The 20,723-nt window shown below is 31.8% G+C and overlaps 8 protein-coding genes across 8 annotated transcripts, besides 8 other annotated features; 4 read left to right on the top strand and 4 right to left on the bottom strand.

Moving 5' to 3' along the window:
- Positions 1–16: 16 nt before the first annotated feature.
- TVAGG3_0147850 (coiled-coil domain-containing protein 191 family) lies at positions 17–2,041 on the top strand (the record flags this gene model as incomplete). The annotated part of the gene is made up of 1 exon (XM_001310418.1): positions 17–1,945. One exon carries the CDS (start codon positions 17–19, stop codon positions 1,943–1,945), a length of 1,929 nt encoding a protein of 642 aa, XP_001310419.1.
- Positions 2,042–2,114: 73 nt separating this feature from the next.
- Positions 2,115–3,244, bottom strand: TVAGG3_0147840 (Chain E 40s Ribosomal Protein S4; the record flags this gene model as incomplete). Its single annotated transcript, XM_001310417.2, has 1 exon — positions 2,363–3,130. The coding sequence occupies one exon, from the start codon at positions 3,128–3,130 to the stop codon at positions 2,363–2,365; it is 768 nt and encodes a 255-aa protein (XP_001310418.1).
- A 170-nt stretch (positions 3,245–3,414) lies between these two features.
- On the bottom strand, positions 3,415–5,169 carry TVAGG3_0147830 (uncharacterized protein; the record flags this gene model as incomplete). Its single annotated transcript, XM_001310416.1, has 1 exon — positions 3,415–5,169. The coding sequence occupies one exon, from the start codon at positions 5,167–5,169 to the stop codon at positions 3,415–3,417; it is 1,755 nt and encodes a 584-aa protein (XP_001310417.1).
- Positions 5,170–5,363: 194 nt separating this feature from the next.
- Positions 5,364–5,807, top strand: TVAGG3_0147820 (uncharacterized protein; the record flags this gene model as incomplete). The annotated part of the gene is made up of 1 exon (XM_001310415.1): positions 5,364–5,807. The coding sequence occupies one exon, from the start codon at positions 5,364–5,366 to the stop codon at positions 5,805–5,807; it is 444 nt and encodes a 147-aa protein (XP_001310416.1).
- A 593-nt stretch (positions 5,808–6,400) lies between these two features.
- TVAGG3_0147810 (protein kinase protein) lies at positions 6,401–9,152 on the bottom strand (the record flags this gene model as incomplete). Its single annotated transcript, XM_001310414.1, has 1 exon — positions 6,489–9,143. The coding sequence occupies one exon, from the start codon at positions 9,141–9,143 to the stop codon at positions 6,489–6,491; it is 2,655 nt and encodes an 884-aa protein (XP_001310415.1).
- Positions 9,153–9,871: 719 nt separating this feature from the next.
- On the top strand, positions 9,872–10,291 carry TVAGG3_0147800 (tRNA (adenine-N6-)-methyltransferase protein; the record flags this gene model as incomplete). Its single annotated transcript, XM_001310413.1, has 1 exon — positions 9,872–10,291. One exon carries the CDS (start codon positions 9,872–9,874, stop codon positions 10,289–10,291), a length of 420 nt encoding a protein of 139 aa, XP_001310414.1.
- Positions 10,292–10,554: 263 nt separating this feature from the next.
- Positions 10,555–12,831, bottom strand: TVAGG3_0147790 (the record flags this gene model as incomplete). Its single annotated transcript, XM_001310412.1, has 1 exon — positions 10,555–12,831. One exon carries the CDS (start codon positions 12,829–12,831, stop codon positions 10,555–10,557), a length of 2,277 nt encoding a protein of 758 aa, XP_001310413.1.
- Positions 12,832–14,151: 1,320 nt separating this feature from the next.
- Positions 14,152–14,203: a terminal%2Cinverted (terminal inverted repeat of MuDR-N2_TV transposon ID:TVAGG3_0147780).
- Positions 14,152–14,329: a mobile genetic element.
- Positions 14,330–17,218: 2,889 nt separating this feature from the next.
- Positions 17,219–17,249: a terminal%2Cinverted (terminal inverted repeat of rnd_1_family_319/TvMULE1 transposon ID:TVAGG3_0147760).
- Positions 17,219–19,345: a mobile genetic element.
- On the top strand, positions 18,204–18,932 carry TVAGG3_0147770 (MULE transposase domain-containing protein; the record flags this gene model as incomplete). Its single annotated transcript, XM_051224528.1, has 1 exon — positions 18,204–18,932. One exon carries the CDS (start codon positions 18,204–18,206, stop codon positions 18,930–18,932), a length of 729 nt encoding a protein of 242 aa, XP_051109514.1.
- Positions 19,315–19,345: a terminal%2Cinverted (terminal inverted repeat of rnd_1_family_319/TvMULE1 transposon ID:TVAGG3_0147760).
- A 981-nt stretch (positions 19,346–20,326) lies between these two features.
- Positions 20,327–20,544: a mobile genetic element.
- Positions 20,459–20,544: a terminal%2Cinverted (terminal inverted repeat of MuDR-N2_TV transposon ID:TVAGG3_0147750).
- Positions 20,545–20,723: part of a mobile genetic element that runs on past the window's edge.

Raw genomic sequence — 20,723 nt, 5'->3', positions numbered from 1 at the left:
ACACTTTTTATAAAAAATGCATGGAAATTCTGGGGATGACCCAGAGATCAGTGCATGGATGGCGAGGATGGTACAGAAAACAAAAGATGAGATAGAAGATGTAGATTATGATGACACAACTTCTGAAGCAAGAAAACTTTTAGAATCATGGTCAATTCAAACAGAATCTTTTTGTCCGGAACCGAGTTCAACAAGAACCAAAGTTCCAACCAAACCAAAGATGGCTGTATATAGAAAACTTGATACACCAATGATGGTTGCGAAAAAGATTGAGACAGATCGTCCATCAGTTGATCCGACACTCATCATGGAAGCACGAAGAAAACACATATTAGAAATGAAAGCACAACGTCTTGAAAGACAAGCAGCGAAGCAAATGCAAATTCCTACAAAAAAAGCACCTCCTAAAGTTGGATTACCACCAAAAGTTTCTCTACCTGATATTGAGGGCGATATTAAAAGCTATAAAGAAAGAATTGCCCAAAAAACAGTAGAAAAAATCAAAGAATTAGAAGAGAAAAATCGACAATCCATTCAAATACGAGCAATTGAAGAAAGTGCTCAACAATCCATCGCCAAAGAAGAAAAGAAACAAATTAAGAAGCAAAAGAAACTAGAAAAGAAGTCGAAAGAAATAAATGAAGAAGCAATGAAACAACAACTGCAACTACTATATAAAACACTTAGATTACGATTAATACGTCGATATTATACACTCTGGTCATCAAGATGTTCATATCATTCCCAAAACTACAAGAGAGCTGCTGCATTTAACAATTTCCAAAAAATGACTCAATGTTTTTCATTTTGGAGGTCTCGCTATTACAGGAGGAAACATGAAAGAGAACTTGATGAGCTAGAATCGCGTTTGCGAAAGGATAAACAAATGGAAGAAGCCGCAATTAACTTTTATGTTCGTCATCAAATGCAAAAATCTTTTGTTCGATGGACATCGAGATATAAAGCTCAGATTGAGATGAAAATCATAGAAGAACAACATAAAAAGAGAAGAGCTCTTCTTATTAATAAAATTGAAGAGAAACAACAACAAATTCAAAATCAAACTGAAGAGAACCAAACAAATTCAGAAAAGAGCTCTGTAAGTTCATCTCCTCCAAGAAAATCAATGATTCCGAAGTCCAAACCAAAACCTCTTAAAGTTGATCCAAGAATTGAAGCAATGGAGAAGAGAGCTGAAGAACAAAGAAAGAAGAAGCTCGAGAAAGCAGCAAGAGAAGCACAATTAGCTGAAAAAGAGGAAGAAGAAAAAGCGAAACTCCAAATTGAAGAACAAAGAAAGAAGAAACTTGAGCATATGCAGTTCTTAGAAAAAGAAAAGAAGAAGAGAGAAGAACAACAAAAGATGCAAGAAGAATTTGAGAAAGCTCTTCAAAGAAAGAAATATATCCAAACTGCATCTAAAGAATTTAGACTCAGAAGAATTGTTTACAACCAATTCAAGTGTTGGGAGAAAATTTTGAATATTAGAATTCAACTTGAAGAGAAAAGTGAAAGATTTAGAGAGGATAAATTATTATCTTATGGATTATTAGCTTTCAGGATGAACCAAAAGGATAATGAAGACGAGAGAACTGCAAAGGCACAAGAATTTTACGCAGAAAACATCACAAGAAAGGCTTTCCTTGGTTGGCTTTATTTGAGAAATGTAACAGCGACGAAATTTTTCAATTGTCAAAAGATGCATAATAAATATTTGCTCCACTCAACACTGCACGCGATAATTGTTGAAAAGAGGAAGCGGCAGAAAGCGAAATTCATGGCTGCTGTTCAACAAATGAATCGTTCGATAATGAGGAGATGCTTCAGAGCTTGGCCTGAGGGTTGTGCAGCAGTTCGCGATGATGAAAGAAGAGTTAAAGATAGAGAAGATCTTATGGCTAAAGCTTTGCAAATGTTTGATGAATTAAGCGACGATGATTTCTAAATATATATTAATGTTTGTTTGTTTTTATTTAACTTTTTATCATGTAAAAGGTGTTTATAGATCTATTCATAGAAAAAAAAATAGAACATTCCAAAAATTAAAAAGATTTTATGCATGTTTTAGGGAATTGTACTATTGTGGGATGTTTTTACTATAAGATGTGAGATATCTTCAATGTATTTGGTTCCTAGGAAGTTACAAAGAGATTTTGAATGAAAAATATTTATCATTGCTCGAAATGTCATTAACGGTGCTTGAATCAAATATTTTTGGTGATAATCTTGATAGATTTTACGAAAAACCTCATGGTTCTAGCGAAAATTTCAAAAATAATCTCAAATTAAAAAAAATAAAAATAAAAGGTAATTTCTAATAAGAACAAGTACGCTAGACTTGCTCGTAAATGCTAAATCTAATTTATTCCTGGTTGATTCCTTCAAGGATGGATGGGCGGACACCCTCACGAGCTGGAAGGCTGATGAGTGGGTGCTCGTTCTCACCGATGACGAAAACGTTCATGATACGTGTGGCGAAGACAGCGCCAGATGTATCCTTAAGGTGAACGATATCGAAGGAAGCCATCTGCTTCTCGATCTTCTGGATTGTTCCGACACGGCCGACGTTACCACCAGCTGTAACCATGGCAACATCGCCAACCTTGAACTTGATGACGGATTCGACTTCGCCTGTCTTGATGTTGAACTTGAGAGCATCATGGACACGGACGGATGGGTCAACATAGGAGATTGTGCGGCCATCGTGTGTAACGACGTGTGGGATACCCTTGGCACCAATCTTGAACTGGTTGACACGGAGAAGCTTGAAGGAGGCTTCCTTAGCTTCGATGTGGTGGACGCAGAAACGGCCCTTGCAGTCGTAGATGATACGGAAGAGTTCGTTGGACTTGCCGAGCCCGATGACGTCCATCAAACCTGTTGGATAACGATAGTTTGTGCGGACCTTGCCATCGACCTTGACGAGGCGGCGCTTGACGATAGCGACGGCTTCCTTAGCTGTAAGAGCGTATTTAAGGCGGTCACGAAGGAAGATGTTGATTGGAAGGCATTCACGGAGTTTGTGTGGACCTGTGGATGGGTGGGAAGCGAACTTACCAGCGGACTTAGCGAGAAGCCAGTGGTGTGGGGCTGTGAGGCGCTTAAGGTGGAAGCGTTGGCAACGAGGCATTACTTTTCCAAAGAGGTCCAGCCATGCCGATTATTTTTCATTCAATTTGCTCGGCCACAAAATAAATTTAATTTGATAATTATTTCTAGTTACCAAATTTGTACACTCAAGTTAGTGTGCAAAAAATACCGGTAAAGTTAAATTAGATTTGGAGATTTGAGAAATTTGAAATATTAAAAATGAGAGAAATGTTTTCAAAAAGCAATGTGCTACTGGTTAGCCTGATCTTAATAAAAATACATAACAATTTATAAACAAATATAAAAAATAAAATACAAATAAAATTATTCTCTTTTCCTTCTCATCTTTGTTATAGGTCTCATTTGCAATGCTGCTCCAGGAGGTTTGATATCAGCTGCTGTGACAGTGTGAGCTGTCTTTATTGGCGAGAGGGGTGCAGATGCCGGAACTTTTTTCCTTCTTTGAGTTTCTTTTTGTTTCAGTTCTAACACTTGTTTTTTGTTGTTTATTTTATCTGCTCTTCGTGTTAAAACGTTATCAATCTTCTTCTTTTTCTGGGCAATCATCTGAACCTTCCTTTCATACATTTCATCAATTGCGGCTGAATCTTGTAAAAATTTCTTTTGTACTTTCATTTTTGCTGCTTCGTAATTGGATTTGAGTTTTAGCATTGCTGCAACTGTTTCTTTCTCCACGAGTTGATCAATATCAACACTCAGTGATGATGCCTCTTCGAATCTCTTCATTTGAAGTAAATTTAAAGCTTCTTTCCTCAGCTTCTGGAGTTTTGCCGATGGTCTTGCAAATTGGTCAGCTTTTGATTGAGAAAACCATTCTTGATCGAGTGCTTCGAGTTCTTCTTCAAGATGTATAAGTAATTCTCTTTGTGCTAAGTCTCTATCCGCTGTTAACTTTGCTTTTGATGACTCGAAAAAAAATTCTTTTTGCTTCATTTCTGTTTGATTCATGAAAAGTTGATCTTCGAGTTTGTAGATCGTTTCTTTTGTTTTATCTTGACTGTCTTGTACAAACTTGAGTTCTGATGATGCTCTTTTGATTGTATTATCAACATAAATCGATTCTGAAACAAATCCTTTTTCAATGCATTTGTTTAGAATAAGTTTGAGATCTTTAATTGCTTTCTTTATCTTTGTTATCTTATATCCAAGCAAACTTGCTCCGTTTAATGCAAGATAAGCAAGAGATCCTTTTTGATCATTTACAATTTCTTGTAAACGAGGTGGCATTATCGATATTTCTTCTTCCTCTTCTGCTAAGATATTCTGTATATCTTCGTTATAAGGTGTTTTTGTTTCAATCGGTGGTGATTTTCTTGAAAAAGATTCAGGAGTTTGAACTTCTGCTGTAGAAAGTATTCTCTCTTCATATATTTCATGTTCTTCTTGTTGTGGTTCTTCAATTTCTGCATCTTCATTGTTTAAATCTTTTTCTAAGTCTTGATCTTCAGAAGCCTTTTCTTTATCAGAAGGAACTGTAATAGGGAACTTTATTCCCATTGTTTTTTGTTTATTGGAGTTGAATTCATTTTCAATGGATGAAATTTGCTGAGAAGTAAATTCCGATTCAGCAGAAGATGAAGGAAATGGTTTAGGAGACATTGCTGGCGTATTTCCTTCAACCTGAAAACCAGATGGTAATAAAAATGCATCAATATCGCTTTGAGTTGCTGGTTTAATTGGTTCAAAATCAGTTTCTGTTGGTTTATCATCGGGAATTAATTTGTTTATAGCATATATAGGAGGTAATGCGTCATTTCTATGATTTTCTTTTGTTTTATTTGAATTATTCTTTGATAATTTTGGAAATTGAGATTCTTTTGTCGAGGAATTTGATAATTTTGATCGATTTGAAGATGTGCTACGTTGACTTCCCATATATCTCTGATTCTGCATAGCTATTGTGTATTTATCGTTATCATAAACGTATCTTTTTGGTTTATTCTTTTCCATTTTAGGCGACTGAAAGATACTATTTGTTGCAAGACGATTGTCATCAATTGGTTGAGGTCCTCGATCGCCTACGTCGCCAAATAGGCTTTTCTTTGGACTCCCAGACATTAAATTTTAGAATTAATTTGTAACGTACATTATTTTACATAAAAAGTGACAATCTAATACTCTTTATATGAAAGTTTGCTAAATACCTCCATTATGACATACAAAAACCAAAAAACACAAAATATGAGTGATAGCAGCGATACATTCCATAAAAATAGTGATTTCAATAGAAACCAAAAAACTGACATCTTTATATGTCTAATCGCAAAGCAGTTATTTTACAGAGTCCAGTTAAAGATCAGCAAGCAAAAATGAAAGAAATCATAACAGACGATAAGGATAAAAAGGATGACGATGAATCGATCAGTGAAAGCATCGCAAAAATAAAATTAGCAGATATAAATCCGGAAGCAAATGCAGATAGAGCACACAAAAGATTACTTATAGATCAAACCATTGTTGAATCGCATTTTAATTTTCTTAAACAAATATCACAAGAGAAACCAAAACCTTTTGCATCTGCCATAATTCCTATGCACAACTATGACGAATCCATTACATTTTTAGCAAAAAGCGATCTTGATGGTACACCAAATTCGAAACAGTACGTTTTTATTCCAAAGTCAGTAATAGACGATATATGCCCAACGTTCTTTGACGAGTATTGTCAACCTGATCAAAATCTTATTAATACCTAAGAATAGATTTTGTTGTATATTAATAAAATTTGTGTTGTTTTGTAACTCGCTACCAACTCTACTTACAAAAATGCGTAATTTGTTCAGCTTTTTACCAAGATTATTTTTATAATTTTATTATTGAGTTTTCATACATAATATTAACTAAGAAATATGTCATCTACTATCAGTATCATGCAAATTCCTTTCAAATAGCTTTTCTAAACTAATAATGAATATAATTATTGAAACATCCACCGAAATTCCTGATTTGGATTGAAAGTATGGGGTCAAATTTATTCCAATATGAAGTAAATCAATGGCAATGTGTGATACCTTCTTTTAAAAGCATTCCCGAGTATAAATTTCAAATTTGTTGCTTTGAAGAAAATTATAGAGGGTTCATTATAGATGTACTCATTAATACTTAGTGTTGCCAATAATGCTGCAAATATAAAATCAATGTAGAGTTAAGAACTTAATTTGATTTGAAGACGCCATAGTTTAATGAATGAGATCTTCTATTGATGAAATGCATTGCATGTCTTAACGAATCTTAGATGATTAGATTGCTAATATCTAAGCAAAAATAATGAAAAAATTTGAGATATAAATAAAAAACATTAAAAAGTTATAATCATAGATAGTATTTATCGACTAAATAATCAAAAATAACTAATTAACATCGCAAATAATAAAAAATCAATTACTATTCAAGTTCGCAGTGATTGCGTCAATGTAAACCTGGTAATTCGGGACATTGCTTATTCCACCGAGAATCTGCATCAAATTCATTGCTTTAAAGGACTTCACAGCCTCAGGATACGTTGTCAGAACAGCCAATGCGGAAAGAGCTGGCGGAGTGTACTCATTATTCATGTTTAGCATCTGAATAAGGTATCCTTTGTATAGCATGAAGTCTTCAATGTATGAATTAGTGCCAACAACGTAAATTACATACAAACTCTTAACAATTGCGTTCTGTGAGCCAAGATAAGGGACTGAGTTGAAGTAATTCGTGAAGAACTTGGCTCGTTTAAGCGTCTGGATGAACGGTTTCGTTGGTTCTAATTTGATAATTATATCTGTAACGACGTCGATCAATTCAACGTTCTTGGAAAACGGAATATCAGCTAAGAAAGCACAAAATCCATCCGAATTCGCTAATAGATTGTAGTTCGCTTCATTTGAGGCCAAAATAATCGTTATCGTCATTTTATCAATAATTGAGAGACGATTAGTTTTTGACCAAAGAAGAGATGAAGTTACAGCGACAGAAGATGCCTTTGTGCTATGGGAAAGTGCGTTATAGAGGCAGATCAAGCATACTTTATCATCCTGGGCTGCATCTATCAAAGCGTCGACTAATTCTTGAGTATATTCAAATTCAGTAATTCTTGCGAGATAAGATGCTGCGACACGTCGAGTCTTCTTATTCTTAATATGCAAAGAGAGCGTTAGTGAATCGATTGTTACCTTTTGGTCAATGAATTCGATGGCAAATTTGTAAGCAGCTTTAATTACGCGGTTGTTCTGGGAGGTAAACGCTTTGGTAAGAACCTTTGGAATGTCCTGGACCCTGTTTGGCCACTGAGACTGATAAGTTGTAATGAGATTGTAATAAAAGGTCAAAAAGTAATCTCCTGAGTTTGTAACAAATGTATTTGCATTGTTTGTGATGAAATCAAATACTTCTGCGTTATTTGAAAGGTGATTTCCGTTTCTAAAGTATAAAATTAAGATATCAATGATTAAATTTGCATGAGTTTGAACTGTTGGTGCTAAAATGTTAAGTAAATCGGTATTAATAACTTGTGGGAAGTTGAGAACTGCTGTATTTAATATAATAAGCGATAATGATGATAATCCTGAAGTTTTGTAAGGTAAAAAGTAATGGAATCCTGTTTGAATCATGCATTGGCAGTAATTAACATCTGATTGAACGACTTGAGATACTTGTGGAAGGAATTGTAAGTAAATTTGTTGTGGAGTTGAATCTTTGCAAGCTCCTTTTAAGTGAGAGAAAAATTCCGTAGCATTTTGAGTATTGATCATTGAAACTGCAGCGTTGAATACTTCTATGAAGTCAGAACGTTCTGGATGAGATAAAATGACGTAATTTACTTGTTGAGGTCGTTGTTGCATCATTACTTGCTGTTGTTGTATTACTTGTGGTTGTTGCATTATTCTCTGATGCATCGAAACAGAATGAGGGCCTTGGTTCATTAATGGCAAATTTCCTTGAGCCATTTGAGGCTGGCCTTGCATCATTGGTGAGCCACCCATTACCATTTGCTGGTTCATCATCGGGGAAGATCCCATTTGCATCTTCTGGGGCATTCCCATAATCGGAGATCCTCCCATTTGTTTCTTTGGAGTTCCCTGCATAGGAGTAAGCGGAGGAGCCTTCCATTCACCAATCTTGCAGCGGGTCTTCTCATCTGCTTCAACTTGTTTAATAAAATTCTCTACATGCGGAACAACAGTTCCTCCGTATAAAATCGGGTTATGTTTTATCTTCTTGCAGATAGTAGCGAACGACGGTCTTTTTTCAGGGTCCTGGTTCCAGCACCTTTCGATAAGGGACTTAAGAAATTTTGGAGAATCATGAGGAATTGCAGGTCTTTCCTTTTTCTGGCAGACGGTAAACATGATCTGCGCGGGGCTCATTTTGTTGAAGGGAGCAGATTCTGCAAGCATCTCCCAAAGAATGATGCCGTACGAGTAGACGTCGACTTTATTCGTATATGTACCTGCATTACTGTATATTTCGGGAGCCATCCAGTGTGGAGTACCTACATCCCTTGTAGCATATTGCGCGGAGCCTTCGACGAAGCCTTCGTTCTCTTTTCTCGATAATCCAAAATCGCAAATTATCGGATACTTTTTTTCATCAAGCAGAATATTTAATGACTTGAGATCTCGATGCATGATACCATGTGAGTGCAAATAAGCCATTCCGTGAGCAATGCCGAAAGCAAGTATAGTTTTTTCTGTGCCTGTAAGCTTTGGGTTGTTCTTTTTGTCTTTTAATGCACCAAATAATGATCCGTTCGGTATTAGTTTTGTGATAATCGTAAATGGGTATGATAATGTACATCCGAGAAAGGGTAAAATGAACATATTGTCGCATTCTGCAAGGTTTTCAAGCTCACGTCTGAACAATACAAGATCATCACCCTCCATTTTCTTTAAATAGAGCTTTTTAACGGCGGTTTTAATACCAGTGGGTTGATGTATTGCGAAAAACACTTCACTGAATCCACCTTCGCCGATCCTCTCGCCGAATTTGAATTCATTGAGGTCACAACAGTACTTTATTAGTTCCTTGTTAACCTTCTGGGAAATGTCTGTCATGAACTCTAACAAAAAACTTTTTTTTTATTTTATAAAAAAAATTCATTTCAATTTTATGTTTCACATATTATGAATGATATGTATACATTATGATTTTTGGGTTAAAGGAGGTTAATGATAAAAAAAGAATCACCTCAATTATGTGAAATGCTCAATTCTCTCTCTTTCTTGTTGAGTTATTTTCGCGAATGTTAATGAATCCGAAAATCGATTTCAGCTTTCTGGAAAAATGTCATATCAGAACGCAGATTTCCTTTTTTTGATAGCTTCTAGGATGTATGCTATCTATAATCAGAAAGCACACCTGCAGTATAAATTAGTAAAGCGAATTAAATGCAAATATATATGATATTTGTATATAAGAAATATTATAATTAGACTCGTTTAGGTAAACGGTAACACAAACCACAAGTCTGATGATAATTTGGAGTTTGAGAGTAAATAGTTCCGCTTTCTTGGATGTAATTGAGAATAATTTTAATAAAATATTAACGAGAATGTGTTTATTCTCTTTGAGTATGCTGTAAAAATTCTATCTGTATATAGCATATGTTTAATTCCTCTCAACCACTGAGATTTGGTAGCATCAAATTAAAATATAACAATTGAAGAAATTAAACCTGAGAATGGTATATACATCTTGTGGGTATTTTAAAAACATGATGATTACTTATGAATGAAGGTTCAGAAAAATTTGATAGTTTTGTCACTTTTTAAGAAATCTGTCAATGTCTGAAACACCTTCATATACATTAAAACAACTTGGTATAGTTCACTCCCCACATAAAGATATATCAGATACACCGAAATGTGGCAATGGAGATGAAAAAGAAGGAATTGTGGAAATTTTCCCAGAATTCACTGATTGTTTGAAATGCTTAGAAGAAGAAAAGTTCATTCACTTAATATGTTGGTTAGACAAAGCACAAAGAGATGTATTATCCTGCCATCCAAGAAGAGATCCAGCAAATCCGATTACTGGTGTATTTGGAACAAGATCACCAAGCAGGCCAAATCCTATTAGTTGCTCTCTTGTTGAAGTTTTAGAAATATCTGCCAACAATATCAAGGTAAAAGGCTTAGATTTATTTGATGGAACACCTCTACTTGATATCAAGCCATTTTATTTCCCATTTGACAAAAAATAACTAAAATAATGTTCAAACTCCTAGAATTCAAATGATAGTTTTCAATTATCAAAACAATTAAATCACAATTCGAAATAAAACTACGTGTATACTAAAGATTTATACTAACTTTGAACAATTACTTTAAAATTTCTTATCTATTCAAAATGAAATTGTGATAAAATTTGAGATATTTCATATTTCTTTTAAAATTACAGAAATACAGTTCTACAAAACAAAACTAACTTTATTATTATATAATTAAAAACAAAATAGAGAAAATATTACTTTCCAGTTCGAATATCGAGTGGCCACTTAATATTCTCATTCAGGTATAATGGTTTCATCGTTTTCTGTAAATCTTCTATGCATTTTCTTGAATTTGAGGCATAAAATTCATAAACATCGTTCTTTCTAAGGAAAAATATCTTAAATCGTTCAATTATTGTAAATTTTTTGATCAAATTCATCTCAAAATGGAAAGTTAAACTCATTGTGTTCATCCAAATCTTAGATGCTGCATCAAAAATTATTGTTGTTATATTATTTGGAGAACGGCATTCTTTGGCATATTTAATGGCAATTTCAGTCAGATCATATAGCATTGATGTCTCCTGCATGAGTTTATTAAAGATAAAAACTCGATATTTCTTGACATTTGATGAATTTGAAAATCCACTGAATGACGTTTCTATTCTTTGATAATTTATTATTGCACCAATAAAATTTTCAATATCTCGCAATGTTTGCAAAGTAGTATATAATCGTGAAGGAATAGAAGTCAAATTACTTATTTCTGATAACAAATAAACAAATTCTGATTCATCTGGTTGACTATCTCCATGTAAATAGATCCATCTTTGAGCTTTTTCCAACATATTTCCAATAAGAGCCGAAATTTTCTCTGGGAAGCATTCAACGAAATCCTGATGCTGTAAGTTTTGTGTTAAGTACGAAATATACTGTTCTAGCTTCTTTTTGGCTGTTTTCATATTATATTTTTCAAGATATGGGTCACTAAGGTACAGCATTGTCTGATTTGATGATTTATTGGTCTGATTAATATAATAGTCGAACTTTTTCCATGTGTTGTTCGTTGTTAAAGCTTCAATTTTTGAAATTGTATCATTTACAACAAAAACTCTTATTTTCTCAGACTCTGCACGAAATGTGTAGTTACAGTTCTTAATAAACCTCACATTTCCTTGTAAACGCTCCTGTAAAATAAAAGTTTTTGATTTTGATGAAATTTCGTAAAAAACTTCATCATGAGTTGCTTTAATATCACTACCATATAGTTTAATAGATTCAGAGCTTTCAGGTGTCGAAATATACAAATCTTTTGGATTATAATTTTCGGAGCCAAAATTAATGATTGGCTGACCAATTCTAAATCCATCCATTTGTATTTTCATGTTTGCAGCACCATATGTCTTCAAATCCGTGAATTTAGGAAATTCTTCAATTTCGTGATTTAATTCTTTATAAACAGCTAATTTAAGGTCTAGATTATCACCAGCGCCACCAAAGAATGTTAGTGAATAGTTACTGATGTTTTCTGTTGATTCATTCACGAGTTTTACGATTTCATCAATAATTGGACGTAATAAGCTCAAATATTCATCTTTTGTTATAGTAAACTTCATGAATGGACTTGTTCCATCGTATTCAACTTGTATTTCGTCTTTTGTATTGTTAGAATTTGAAAATTGAAGTTTAATTTTTTCGCAAATTTGAAATAGTTTAATTTTCTGTAATTCGTTCAAATTTTGTAAGTTATACTTATCCATTAAGAATTCCATCATCCTTTGTGTCATAAAGAGGCCTCCTTCGTTACAAGAATATTTATATGAAATTTTTTCAACAATTTTTGTAGATTCTGATTGTTTTATGTATCCTGTGTAAACACGTATTGATGTTGCTCCGACTTCTACAAGAACTGATGCTTTATTTCGGTCTCGATTTGTAAAATTCCAAAAATATGCCAAAGAACTCCAAGTTGTATCGTCATCGTAAATAAATGTTCCGAATTTGAATTTAGCATTTGAAATTGCATTTCTTAGTAAACTTTTTTGGGTTTCTGTAAAAAATTTTGGAATTATTAAAGAAACAATAATATTTTCTACAGTATTCGAGGCTCTATGAATTAGTCTGTTCATAAATATGTTTAGTGTTTCTTCAAAATTGAAACCGAATAAAGTTGTGTTAAATGGTATTGTTTTTAACAATTTTTTAGATTTTTCTATATCAGAATCTAAGTAAAATGGTAAGAATGCGGCAGTATATGTATTATTGTTAATTGTTTCTGGAAAAGCAAACCTTCCATAAGTTATTGATGATTTTTCGGCTTCATCATACGTCAATTTAATATTTTCTGTAATGTTAACTGTGTTTGGGTATTTAACAGAAATTGTTGTTGGAACTGCGAATAATCCATCAAAATTTTGAATGAAAGTGACTTGAAAATCTGATTTAAACTTGCAGCACCTCACATTAAAGCTGCCTATATCAAGAATAATGTTAGAGGAGAGAGTAAATGAGAACAAAAACAATAAAATCATAAAATTTGTCACTTTTTGCATTCATGTCAGGCTGTCTCACTTTTGTGGACAAAATGCAAAAACCTATGAATTTTCCTATTTTAATTTGATATTCATAATATATAAGTATTTGTAATGCATATTCTATCTTCTAATTAGTAAAATTACATTGCCCGCCAAAATCAAAAATTTTCTATTGAAAAAATAGCGCCAAGTCCAAAAGTGTCATTTTCTCATTGAAGACCGCAGCTGGAGTCAATGCCGATTATCCACTTGCTGGGATGCTACACAGCCTTTGATCTGGCCAATCATAGTGCTGTTCCATCCACATCAGCAAGTGATTTCGGCATCAGATCTCCACTTGGTCTTCCATGAGAGTTCTGCAAGCCAGGAGTGCAATATCTATACAGCCTTGCTGCTAGGATATAGTAGCCAGGCTGCGTAGATATTGCGCTCCTATGGATATTAGTTATACGTTATTATCCGCATGGGCTCATGCTGCCATCCTCTGGTTCCCGAAGGGCTAAGGATTATGTAATTACTCGAATTGGGCAAGGTTCTTCCGAGATCTCTCATTCAAGGAGATATCTCGGAAGAATTTTGCCCTAAAGTACTCTAATTACTGTTCCCTAGTTTCTAAAGAGCTAGGAATTTTGTAATTAATCGAATAAGGCAGGATTTTTCCGAAGTCTCTCATTTGATGAGAGGCCTCGGGAAAATCCTGCCTTAAGGTAATATACTTGTAGTCTTTGGTCTTTTATAGGCCAAAGACTGTAAAATTGCTTGAATAGAGCAATGTTCTTCCGAGGCCTCTCAATCGAATGAGAGACTTGGGAAGAACATTGCACTAATGTAAAGTATGTGTGGTACTTGGCCAGCAAGGAGCGAGAGAACTTGTCTGTAATTTGTTTATGCTGAAGTTTTCTGAAGTTTTTTCAAATTAGGAAAAAAATTCAGAAAACTTCAGCATAAGTTAATGCTGTTGTGGTTCTCTAGCTCTTTGCCGGCCAGAGATCGAATAAAAAGTTTATTGGGTGAGTAGGCTCGATCCATGCCTACCCACTACAAATATACGTTATTTTTTTTATTTGCTATGAGGAAATAGTTTTTCATTTTTATAATACTATATGTTTTACTACTTCATAAATTGTTTATTTTCTTATTAAAACCTAATTTTTTCCGTGTGATTCGGAATCTATGCATTCCAAAAATGCGTTTTCCGCTCTCAGAACGTGAAAATATGCACTACATGAGGAGATAAAGAAGATTCTTTCTCACCAAAATTCCAAAAAAATGCGTTTTTCTTTTTTTCTCCGCGAAAAATATGCTTTTTGATGAGAGGTTATCGATTTTGTAATTTAATCATTATCGTCTTTTTCTAAACGTGCATTTTTACATTAAAAGCAATGCAACTCCAAAATTAATTGGTATTTAGACTTTAATTAGGTGCAGACAAACGAAATGCAGTCCAAATATTTTGGTGATATATGAATTACATAAATTTAGGGAAATTGAAATTATATCTTTTTAAATTTTTAGGAAAACAGATTTATAGAATTGTTTAAGTCATCAAAATAATGCAGACTTAGGTCAAATTTTCCAAATTTAATCATTTGCAAGACTTTCAAGCGACTTCAAAATGTCGAAATATAAGTCCAAAAATAAAATTACGATTACAGTCTATCCTCAATTATTATCACGCTAATTATTGAGTGACCCATGCGTTCGTATGTATGTAATACCTTTTAAAAAGGAGATGAGAGAGATAAACTACATTTACAATTTAAATCTGATGTATTTACTTGTTACATTTACATTTGTAAATATTTCTCGTAATGTTTACATTTTGTAAGTATAACGAATAAAAATGACGCACTTTTTTTACAAAGTCAAATTATTGTTCGATTTTTGCAGCTTGTAAACGATTAATTGTATAAAGCAATTGATATTAGCACGACATAACTGAATAATTCTAATATTGAAATCAAAAGCCCTTAAAATATCATGATATTTTAATTTCATAACAAATCTAGGAGACTATTTGATGAAAACATATCCGATGTGGTTTTGTTGTATTATATAACTTGTTATTGACTTCTTAGCTTTCCAAATTTTTTTCGATAATGAGAAAACGAATGAAAAATCAACATTTGGTCCATTTAAAATTTGATTTGTTTACATTTTTTTTACTTTTTGAATTTCAATTTATATTTTCCTCAAGAAATACTTTAGATTTTAAGAAACTAAATCATATAATCTACTAAGAAAATATATTAAATCCTATAATACTCAAAGTTTTGTGATAAATCCGATCTTTTTTTTTTACTTTTATTATGTTTTTGCAAACTTAAGGTCCTCACTAGGTAAAACATAATACTCTTTGAAGTTAAGTATTTTCACAAAGAGAGGACCAACAATATCAAAATATTGAATAAAGATTTGTATTATTTTATTTATTTTTAAGAACATGTTTAAGAACCCTCATTATCTCCACGAATATTGCATATTTTTCTATTCTAAGACCACCAAAATTACGTTTTAATATAGAAAATAACATATTTATGTGATGCTAAAGTCGAAGTCCTTAAAAAATTAGTGTTAAACATCCATTTATTACAAAATTGAAGAAATATATGTAAAATATAACACATAATTTAGTTATTTGACTCAATTATTAGTTATGCAATATCAGTTGTGTTTATATCTGCGTTATATCACGAGATGCATTGAATTGTCATAATTAGATCACCGTAAATCTTATCAATTTTTGATACACTTCCGGTGAAAAATTTAGCCTTGACAATAGGATGAAATATATTGTAAAAAAATAAATTTTAGATTTTGAAGTTTATCATTTCGAATAATGAAATATAAACAATACAAATTTTCTGTCGTTTCGAGATTCATAAATGATCGGAATCTTCCAGCTCCGACTGAAATAGAACTTTCGGAAGCTAATTTTCAAGACGAATCTTCTTTATTAAGATTTATTTTGGATATCCCTAAGGATTTAAGCTTTTCCATTGACTCATATTCAATGAATCTTTTGATACATTTCATTATCGAGCAATCTACACAAAATGAAACAATATTAAAATTCACAATTCAAAATATCACTTCTTCGAATATCTTTCAAATAGATTTGATACTACTGGAAAATTTATTCGAATATTTATCGCATTATATTAACAGATTTTTTTCATTTTTTCATTAAAATTAATTCATTTTAAAGCTTTAGATAACATACAATACCTTTATTTATCAACATTTTCCGATCAATATGATGAGATATTACGTTTCATAAGCAGCAGTGACAATTCTCTCTATATCATCGATACATTTATTGCTTTGATTAAAAACAATATTCTTGACGTTGAATTCTTCCAAAACGCAGTTTTACTCAAGAAAGAAATTTTTTCTAGTATTATTGAGTACGAAAATCAATATTCAACTTATGCAATTGCAAATTTCTTTACAAAATTATTAAAATATTACCCAGGATATGCAACTGCTCTTCCATGTTCGGATATACTAATATCAAATTATTTCAACTTTTTTAATGACGTGAATTCAATTATAAATAACGAAGATTTTGTTTATCTTCTCAAATTTATAGTTTTATTTTATAAAGCAGTCGATATAACATCTGAGATGGCTTTAGAATTCATAAAAACACTTGAAATTCTGCGAAGTCTTTCTCCTCACTATTCATTTACAGAGTATGTAGTTCAGGGGTATTATTGTGTACTTCCTCTTATACCCATGCAAATTTAATCTACCGATTTTTTAAATTCACATGAATTTTTAATTAATTATGCAATTGAGAATTCAAATCTTCACAAATATTTGAAATTATATTCCAGATGTTTCCGCAGATTTGATAGCGATGAAATATTCAAAAATGTTTTTCATATCTTAAACCTTGTAGAAGTTACAACAGAATATTTATCAGAAAATCAGGATCTTTCTGAGAAATAATCTTTATTTGCAACGATATCCTAACGAGGGTTAATTTATTTAATTTTTATTTTTTATTTCAAGTTTGAGTAAACTTTCAAGATAATCTATATAAGCCTTTTGATGTTCTTCATCTAGATTCTTGTTTAATATGTGATGAATTTGATTTTTTTTTGAAAATTCAAGATAAAATTCTTTTTTATCTTGATCAACAACATGAACAATTCGAGTACAGCGTAACATTTCATCAATATTTTCTGTTTTCTTCGTTTCTAGATATTTTTCAAATATTTCTTGCGGAATCTCATTTTGATATACCCATTTATTTTTTTCCGGATGCTGATCTTTGTACTTAACGAAATATTGCTTGACTATTCGCTCAGAAACAACATATTCGATCTCTTTTCTCTTTCTCATTGAATATTTGTGACACTTTTGAATTCAATCAAATCAAAAATATTTGAAATTGCTAGAATTTTTTTTCTTTCTCATGAATATTTGAAATGACTCAAAAGGAAAACTCGTTCGATTCAATTCAATTTTGAATCAGAATTTTTTAAGGACCAATAAATCAAATTATGTTAAGAAAATCTTTTTTTAACTCAGAGTATCAAAAGTACGTTAAACCTTCAATTTTATCTCATGTCGGAAAGCGAACCGACAATAGTGGAAGAGAATCAAACTATATCAGTATCCATCCAAGCTATTGTTGATGAAGAAAAAGGAGATGGAGCTGATATGCTTGATTTAATTCAAAATGAATTGAATTCTCGTAAAAAATTGAAATATAGAATGGAAATACCTGAAAATTCCCCAATTCCAATTCTCAAGGAAAGATATAGCAAATTAAAATTTACAGATCCTACAGAAGCTGCTATATTTATTGCAAAAGATTCATATAATTCTTTTTATCCATTAAATTTTGAGCAAGGAAAAAAGTTTCGTTGTCCTAACTGCCAATTTTGCATGGAGCTTGTAAAGACTCATGAAAATGGTCAACTTTTCTTCATTCCAGTAATTAAACACGAGCATAGAGCAAAGCAATGCAAGCCGAGTAACAATATACCAAAAATTCTTAAGTTGCAAGCAGGAAAAAAAGTCTATGAATTAGCAAATTCTGATAATGTTCCTCAATGCAAAGAAATTTTTGCAAAAGAATTGAATATTCCCAATGCAACTTATACGATGTTCCATAATATAGTAAATAAACTTAAAGGAACCACAAAGGGGATAGAATTCAATCTTACAATTATTTCTCAACAATTTTTTCAATCATAAACAAAATCGAACAAGGATTCTGCGAAATGATTTTAGTTAAAGAAGTTAACAATGAAATTGAATTGCATACATTTAAGAAAGGTGATGAATTACCTGAAAATTCAAAAGACTTTCAAATTTATTCATTTATTGTAATTCCTCCAATAACTCATTTTTACATGCAAACACAAGCTTTTTGCGGAATAATTCAAATTGATGGAACGTTTTTATTTTGTATTAAAAAAGGAAACTTACTCATTATTGGTACACCTGCACCAAATAATAGACTTATCCCTATTGCATTTGCATGGTCTGTTAGTGAAAATACGATAACAATTAAGGATATGCTCACTAAATTGAAATCTTTTATTCCACCAAGCAGATTCAAGAATATTTATTCCGATCAAGGTCCGGCAATTATAGCTGCTGTTAGAGAATCAGGCTTTTCTTGCGATCATAAATTTTGCTTACGTCATTTTGCAACAAAAAGGGAATACATCAATGTCTATTCCGAAATTGTTGAAGTCGCTTACGCAGACCATCCTCAAAAACGAATTGACTTGATTAAAAAGTTAGAAACTCGTTTACAAGAGGAATATCCAAACCGCGAAAATAATCAGGATCTCTTTAAGTACTTAGATAGTATTAACCCATTTGAAGGATTCGCTGACTACACCGCTGGCATACTCACAACATCTCTTATTGAATCCCTTAATGCCGAAATTAAAGATAAATGGGATACATATGAACCCGCCGAACTAATTATCCGTCTCATTGAACATGAATTCAATCTTGTTAAAAATGTTTTAACAGGTGATTTTAAATCAGATAATATTATCAAAAATCTAAATGAAACTTTGAAACATTCAGATATGTTTAGCTCGGTATTATATGATCCAATTCAATAATTATATTATGCAACTTTTGGTCGCTATACATATTGCGTAAAAATTATGTCAGATTCACAATATTCATGCACATGTAAGCACATCGAATTATACGGATTACCTTGTATTCATGTAATCGCCGTATTGAATCACTTTTCGAACAAAAATCTTCTTAAAAATTTGAATGATGCAGTTCATGCTCGCTTCAAATGTTCAGAGTTTATGACTCCTGTGGAAGATTTAATGAAATTTTATGTTGACCAAGCATCTTTAAAAATTCCCGGAATAAATTTCAACCTGGGAGAGATTGAAAAATTAAGGGGAAAAAGGACTAGGATTAAAGCATTTTACGAAAAGTGATGCTGTGTTGTTAGTTATTTATTTACTTTTTTTAATATTTTTTAAAAAAATAAAAGAAAATTCAAATAATTTTGTATCTCCCATGATATATCGACCCACGAGTACTAATGTGGCTATAATTAGAGATTGCAACTCTATTATGATCATAGTCCGGTGATATACAATAAGATTCAAATTTTGAAAGAATTAAATTAATAAAATCCCGGTGAAAAAAATAAAAACAGCTTCTAAAAGTATAGTTATCTTAAAATACGAACTTCAACACAAGTTTTTTGATCCAATAGAAAATTGAATTCTTTGAATAAATAAAATATTTTATGTATTAACATATTAAATTTCCTAATTATTTTTTCTTCTTGGGAAAATTTTTGAATTCGAATAGAAAATTCAATAAATTGAAATTGGGTTGAAAGAATTCTCCATATTAACTTGTCATATATTTCAGATCATATAAATTAAGTTAATTAAATTTTTTAAAAACCTTAATAGGATAAAAAAAAAGAATTTACACTCTCTCACTTTGAAAACGTAGAAAATGCCAATCTATTGGTATACATTTTAGTTTTGTTAAGTTTACAAAACAATTACTCTAGATTTTAAAGATTTATCAAGAATTTAGAGAATATCCTTCTCAAAACAACATCAATAGCGAAGGATTAGTATTGAATCGGATTTGTAACATAATTATAGTACATTACAATACAATTTCTCCGACTTTTAAATATTTTTGAAATATTTACAAAATATGCTCTTTCTATCATCGATACTTTAATACAGAGCAAATTTAGTAAATGTCATCACGTTATTTTTTCATAATTCGTTTTCGAACTTTTGAAATATTTATTTTAAACCAGTTTTCTACATTTAATACGTGAATTATATCAAAAGTAGATGGGCGATACTTGTAAATCTATTTAAACTATTAGTTTGCTATTATTGAAGAACTTTATAATTTTTTTTTCTTATGTATGGAATTAAAGATAATTTTGCCGATTCCAACTGGTTTTTCTATATGAGTTAAATATGCCAAGTGAAATTGGACTTGCCAATATTGTAAATTGAAGTATGGACTATATATCGATTTTCATTGATTGATGAATAACTCGGAGTAATGTAATTGTTGATAATGAAAAATAGTTTTCAATTGCTGGTAAGGGCCAATGTATGTTCAATAGCTCCGAAAGCAAAAAATGCACGTTTAGAAAAAGACGATAACGATTAAATTACAAAATCGATAACGACGACGATTAAATTACAAAATCAATAATGACCCCTTTTTGATTTCGAAATTTTCGAACCGTGATTTTTTTGGAGATTTTTCGAAAATTCCAATATTACAGATGTATGTTATTTTATGTACTCTATTAGAATATCTGCTTATTTTCGAGTTTTGATCAAGATTGAAAAATTCGAAAAAATAGAAACATAAGAAATCTCTTTATCTCCTCATGT

Source organism: Trichomonas vaginalis, chromosome IV, assembly GCF_026262505.1.
Source record: "Trichomonas vaginalis G3 chromosome IV, whole genome shotgun sequence".
Lineage (NCBI taxonomy): Eukaryota > Parabasalia > Trichomonadida > Trichomonadidae > Trichomonas > Trichomonas vaginalis.
The sequence above is the reverse complement of the archived record's forward strand: the minus strand, read 5'-3'. Positions and strand labels throughout refer to the sequence as shown.